Below are 6,840 nucleotides of genomic sequence, written 5' to 3'. Positions count from 1 at the left end.
AATTTTGTCAGAATTTTTTTTCATTATTATTATTTTTTCTTCTAATTTCTTGCTTTTTTGGCCATTGTTAAATTGCTCGTCACCCTCTTTGAATGTTTCTTTTGAAAGAAATCATGCCAATTTGCTCAGGTATTTAAGGGCTAAAAGAAGAGACAATAAAAAGAAGCTAATAGATGCAAAGTAAAATCAACCATTAGAAAAAATAATAAATTCATTAAACATGCTGAAACTAGATTTTTTTAAATTTCCCTTTCACAATATGGTCCCATGTTTTTTATTGTGTTTTCTTTTTAATTATCTATCAATATTTCTTATATTAAAGGCACGTACATGCGTGATAACGTCACGCACAGACGCGGAGACTCTGACAGGTGAACCTCCAGGTGACCGGAAGACCCACCCCTTTTTTTTTTTTTTTTTTTGGACTTTGGCAGTGTTTGTGTGTGGTGTCGCGCCTGCGGGAGACTCCCAGAAACACACGAGAGGTACGCGCACTTTTCACGCTTTTTTTTACCTTTAAATGTTGTGTAATCACGTGTTCTTGTGTTTGGTGTTTTGGACTTTATGTCACATATGAATGATTTCATGATCTTTATGATAAGACGTCCACCGCTGTGCGGTCCTTTTGTTGCAAATGAAAGTGAAACCCAGTCACCGTGTTTACCTGCAGGAAACAAAGTGCGACCTTTAATATGAGTTTAAAGTGTAGGCTATTTTAAATAAGGTCGCTCAGCTTCACGCTCTGCTGGGATCACAGTTTAACCCAGTTTAGAGCCCGCTTTAACCCTTTAAAGCCTGAGAAAATTTGAAGATTTGAAGATAAGAAGATATGACCCAAAAATGGCTAGAGATTACAAAAGGGCAAGAATGTTACCTGAAAATTTGTTTACAAAAACAACCATAAAACTGTATAATGCATAATGTTAAATATATAATTATGATTCCCTAACCCTTTCCCCCTTTTCACCAGCTTTTTTGTACATCTGTGTATTTCTTGCAATTTGTGGAACATTTCTTAAAAAGTTTTTTATTTTTTTAAGATATCAAACCATTTTGCTCAGAGTTCAAAGGTTTAAATACTTGTGAAATGCATCTGAGAGTAGCACGAGAAAAGTGATGTCACTCCAGGTTTCAAAGGAAAAAATAATTTCACTTTAATATTATTTTCTGTTTTCGTTGAGTTCATTATTTTAACCATCACATGACATCATTCACAAAAACGAAAAACAAATTATAAAAAGTGCAAAATAATTTTTTTTTGGACCAACATCAGTTCTAATCTCAAATATCAAATATTCATTAATTTCAACCCTTTAAATGCCAGTTTTTTGTCATGATGCCAATATGTTTTGTTTTTTTTTAATGTTTTTTTTAAAAAAACACAAAAAATGAATTATTTCCAATATACTGCATGTTAAGTAGATTTTTATTTTATTTTTATTATCAGCCTTGGATATGTCAGTGACTAACAGCAGCATTGACTTTCATACATTATTATTTTTGTGCAGTGTCAAATACTCACGTTCATAACACTCTGCACTGAAATGTGCTTTTCAAAATCAGGCCATAAATAATATAATAAATGTATATGATTTTCTACTGTTGAGTTTTTATTTAAACCACAGCATTCTTAAATGTCAAAGACTGTCATGTGATTCAAATATTCATTAATTTCTATTATGACCCTTTAAATGCCAAGTTTGTTTTTTTTTTTCTTTCTGTCCTCATTTTTATAATCATTTTCTGATGGATAGCTTAATTTAATGCAGGATTTTATGTAGGACAGGCGTATATAATCATTGGGCTGCTGCCTATACCTTTTCAGTCATTATCACCATACGTTATTTACTTTATGCTGTTATCTAAAATATATACACTTATTGTACATTAGAGTGAATATTGTGAGTACTTTTTGTCCTCCTTCGTCCTTTTTTGTTATGTAGGATGACTGAATAAAAATACTACTACAAAAATTACTACTACTAAGACTACTAAGCTTTTGTCACAATGCCACTATCTCTGGATGAAAAAAACACAAACATTTATTATTTTTATTTATTCAGTTATTTTTTGTAGCTGCTGACAGTCTGGGATATGTCAGTGTGTGAGTGTAGCTGCTGACAGTCTGGGATATGTCAGTGTGTGAGTGTAGCTGCTGACAGTCTGGGATATGTCAGCGATCAGCAGCTACATTGACTGTGACAGGTCACCTAGTGGAAATAGCATGTATTTCCTCCATATGCCAAATATGGTCAAAATGACCTCATCAGGTGGAAAATAGTCAAGATGACAAATTCAGAGTCAAAAGCCCAGAATGACACCCAGAAATAATACAAGTCCTGTTTTTCTGCTCTGATGGCTGTGGGATCAAAAATGTCAGTTTGAATGGGTTTCAATGGAGCATTTTTGGACCTGAACAGTCTGAATGTAACTATTTAGTTTCCACAGTGTATTTTAGACTTATTGTAGGAGCTGAGCTGCAAATTCACTGATTACACTCAAATACACAATCTGGACTACATTTAGGACACATGCATCAACACACACGACTATCTGCACGCATGAACATGTAATGTATCTTACTGACCGGCAGAGAGCGCCACTGAGCCGCTGTGCTTTCAGTGTAACATTAGTTTTATGAATCTAAAGTTTGCAGCTGCAGTTTATGTTTGTGCTGCAGAGGCTTCATTGACATAAAAGATGAATATAAAGAGTATAACTGAAGCCTTTATTTAGGGAATTTGCTTTGCACAAATCAGCAGAAAAGAGTAACTGACAATTTAGAACCTGAAAAACAAGCCACAAAACATCATAAAACATCTGAAAATAATTTTTTAAAAACCTCTGTCACATAAAAATTGAGAGGGAAATTAAATAGAATCAAGTCAAGTTTGTTTTGGTTTTTTAAAGTGATTAAAGCTTGTATTTTAACTTGATATTTTAACTCTTGGTAGCATGCGTCTAAAAAACAGGATTTCCTCATTTGATGAGATATTGAATTGGTGACACTAATCTTGGATGAAATTTAAATAAAACAGAAATGGAGATTTTCATAGTTTTGTAACATTTTAAGACTGAACAATTAACCGATTAATCAAAACAATAATTGGCACTTTCATAGAAAAGGAAAATAATCCTAAATTGCAGCCCTACTTATTTGTGGTAAATTAGACCCCAGAGAAGTGAAGACTTCATAGGAACAAACTATTTTACAAGTGAACAAGTTTAGTCAGTCACGATTTGGGAGTGTGGGAAGTGCTGTGAAAGCCTAATGAAATAATAATATTTAAGTATATTGGACATATTAAGTCTCTGAGACCTCAAACAGAAGTTATTTGTTATTTTCTGAAACATATCAGATCAAAATCATGTTTACAGGCAATTCTTGTGAAACTGTGAAAAGTATTGAGCTGTAAAAACAACGTGATCTGAGCTGTTAAAGAAGCTGGTTTTCAGAACATGAGAGTGACGTGCATGAAGTATTTTTCTGTTTTATTACTTTTCACACTGTTTAATTTCGGTTTTCAGAGCTCCAGGATGCTTCACGTGACGGACAGACGGTCTCTTAACTTCCAGTTTGGTGCCTTCACTGTCCTGGTTTTACACGTCCTGACGCGCTCATGTAGAGGTGAATCTCACGTCGATAACAGTCCGGTCGTTAACATAAATTTCGTGTATAATTGTTGTGGAAATGCAGGATGTCCTTTAAAGCGTAGCTCGTATTCTGCTGCAGAAATCATAATCAAAAACCTGTTTGCTTTGCAGGTCAGTCTCAGGTGATTGTTCCAGCTCAACCAGTCGTGGCGTTACTCGGCGATGACGTCATTTTGCCGTGTCGCCTGGACCCTGCCATGAATGCCTTTGGCATGATGGTGGAGTGGTTGAGACCCGATCTGGACCCCAGGTTTGTCCTCGTGTGGCGTGACGGTGTGGAACTGAAGAGTAAAAAACACACGTCCTACAGAGGGAGAGCATCGGTGTTCACTGATGAACTGAAGCACGGAAACGTTTCCCTGAAACTCTCCAACGTGAAGAGATCTGATGAGGGAACGTACAGATGCTTCATTCCAGGATTAGGCAGAGCCGCGACCGTTCAGCTCGTTGTAGGTGAGTCGGCACGTTTCCTGTTTTTAAGCCTCCACGCTGGCGATAAACGTGGTGAGGGGCATTATGTTTTCAGGTTGTCCATCTCTCTATGTGTCCACCTGTCTCATTCTCTTTAACGTGATATCTCAGAGCATCTTGAGGAGATTTCTTCAAATTTGGCACAAACGTCCTCTTGGACTTTGCAACCAACTGATAAGATTTTGGTTGTCAGAGGTGAAAGGTCACTTTGACCTTGTTTGTCTTGTGAACATGGTGTCTCAAAGGGACAGTGATGGTACTTCTCAAATTTGGACTCAACGATGAACAGATCGAATTTGGGTAGTAAAAGTCAAAGTCACCAGGCGGGTTTCCATTACAGATTTGCACAAAACTTTAGCAATATTTTGGAAATGTCGATTAAGGACAATTGTGAGTTGACTGAGTTTCCATTCAGTGATGTTCTGCGACTTTTCCTCTGGCAATAACGTTCCAAGAAACACGCCAATGGGCGTTAAAAACGTCACGTCCTGATAGGAACGCCCACAAAATAATGTCTTCTGCTGCTGCCCGCCAGGACGTCTTTGCCAGGTTTATGGTTAGTTTTGTTAAAATGTCAGTTGCTGTTAAATCGGATGCACAAACTGATGAAGAGATAAGCCAGGGTTGTGCTTTAAGAGAATCCCGTCCGATACAGAAAACCCAAAGAGCAGGAGATCGTGATATTACGTTCCTCCGTCCCTGGGGACGGCGAAGAATGGCGACCATCAGAGTAAACATGTCTTTGCGGGGAAAATTTTGTCAAATGTAAAGTTGAAGAGAATTTTAGTTGGTGAAGTTTTAATAATTATATCTTCTCGTGGTCCGTCTGATAAAGTTCGTTTTCGTGGACAGACAACAACTCCTGTGGCCTTGGAGAGCTGATGTTACGCTGGCTAATCTTACCTAATTCGCTGGTCTTTTTCCTCCCAAAATGCAGCATTATTGAGCCATCCAAGTTAAAAATAAATATAACAGTCAGTACTTCTGTACGAGAGCGATTCTCCGCCACGTGCATGTAAACATCGCTGAAGTGGAGCTCTGGCAGGAATATAATGTTTTTTAGTGTTTGTTCATCTCTGTTTTTCGGTGAAACCACACGTAAAAACGTTTAAATCCTCTGATCTTTAGGTGCCGTCTCCTCACTTCATGTCAAGATGACGTCTATAAACAGCAGCAGAGTGGTTCTGCAGTGTGAGTCTGCAGGATGGTACCCAGAGCCTGAGGTGCTGTGGCTGGACGGTGAGGGAAACGTCCTCTCTGCTGGACCTGCAGAGACAGTCAGAGGTCCCGATGACCTCTACACTGTCAGCAGCAGAATATCTGTGGACAAGAGACACGGCAACAACTTCACCTGCAGAGTCCAACACAACGTCAGCCAGACCAGACCAGCATTCGTCCGTGTCCAAGGTTAATATGGTTTATATGCTGATGATGTGATCATGTGATTCAAACTTTACATGGACATCACGATCTGTGTTTTATCATTCCAGATCATTACTTTGTGGTCCCCACTACTCCCAGTGCTCCCAGTACTCCTGGAAGTCCACATGTTGTTATTGGCTCAGTTATCGGCTGTGCTGCTCTCATGTTAATTCTCGCTGTCGTCTTTGTTGTTTGGAAAAGGAGACAAAATAAGTTCAGTAAGTCACAGAAGTATTTCACATATAAATAAATGTCCAGTGTACTGATGCAGCCTTTTAAAGATAAGATAAGATGATAAAAACTAATGTTTTCACGGAAATTTATCTTGTCTCAAGCTCTCAACAATCGACAGAATAGCATAACAACAATAAAAACCACATAAAAAACATCCATAAGGTCAATACGCCCCCCCGACAAACACTGATATTCGCTGATGTTTGATTGTTTTTATGCTTCTGAGCAAGCAACATGTTTTTGGGTTGACGTAAAATCTCATGAAAATCTCATGAAAAGGAATTTCTTCAAATTTGGCCCAAACGTGCACTTGGACTCAGTGATGAACTGATTAGTTTTGGGTGGTCCAAGGTAAAGGTAGATGTGACGTTGAGTCCAAAAAGATGCAAAAGGGATCTAAAAAAAACATCGTAGGGAATCTCTTTAAATTCCAAACGTCCACTTGGATTTAATGAACTGATTAGAAATCGGTTGTCAAAGGTCATTTTGACCTTGTGTCCTTCTCATTTTTGTGGATTCAGTATCTCAAGAAGGCTTTGCAGGAGTTTCCACAAATTTGGCACAAACGTCTACTTGACTGGTTCACGGAGGCGACTGCAATTGGGAACTTAATTTTGAAGTACATTGTTTGTGGCCATCAACAAATTGATTTTTTGGTCTCATTTTGGAAGAAGTCTGTATCTTTTGATAACGAGCTAATGTTTTAGTCGTGTCATTTTTAATTTCATGTCAAACTTCACAAGTTTCTCCTGCTTCTCTTTTCACAAAGAAAACAAGAGGACGAGCCCCGAGGATGGACCTGAGCCGAACGAGGAAGAAAAGACAGATGCATCCAAAAATGATAACACAGGATTTCAGGTCGTGACGGAGGGAGGAGGAGAAAGAACACCGCTCATCGCAGCAAGAGAAGAGGAGGTCGAATCTCACCGAGAACGTGACGACTCGCAGCGCGTGGCTGAAATAAAAACACACCAACCAGACGGGGACGGGACAGAAGGAGAGAGGGAACTTAAATCAGTGAAGAATCAAAAAGCAACTCCAAATCCATCGGAGGGAGAA

At 38.3% G+C, this 6,840-nt stretch overlaps 1 protein-coding gene across 1 annotated transcript; it reads left to right on the top strand.

The window, feature by feature from the left end:
* Nucleotides 1-398: 398 nt before the first annotated feature.
* On the top strand, nucleotides 399-6,837 carry LOC121966094 (butyrophilin subfamily 3 member A2-like; the record flags this gene model as incomplete). Its single annotated transcript, XM_042516195.1, has 6 exons — nucleotides 399-485; nucleotides 3,529-3,628; nucleotides 3,766-4,107; nucleotides 5,254-5,532; nucleotides 5,616-5,765; nucleotides 6,551-6,837. Coding segments are annotated over exons 2-6 (1,149 nt in total), but the record flags the coding sequence as incomplete, so codon positions are not given.
* Between the last annotated feature and the right edge of the window lie 3 nt (nucleotides 6,838-6,840).

Source organism: Plectropomus leopardus, unplaced genomic scaffold (assembly GCF_008729295.1).
Source record: "Plectropomus leopardus isolate mb unplaced genomic scaffold, YSFRI_Pleo_2.0 unplaced_scaffold23069, whole genome shotgun sequence".
Lineage (NCBI taxonomy): Eukaryota > Metazoa > Chordata > Actinopteri > Perciformes > Serranidae > Plectropomus > Plectropomus leopardus.
Note: the sequence above shows the minus strand (reverse complement) of the source record. Positions and strands in the feature narration are given on the sequence as shown.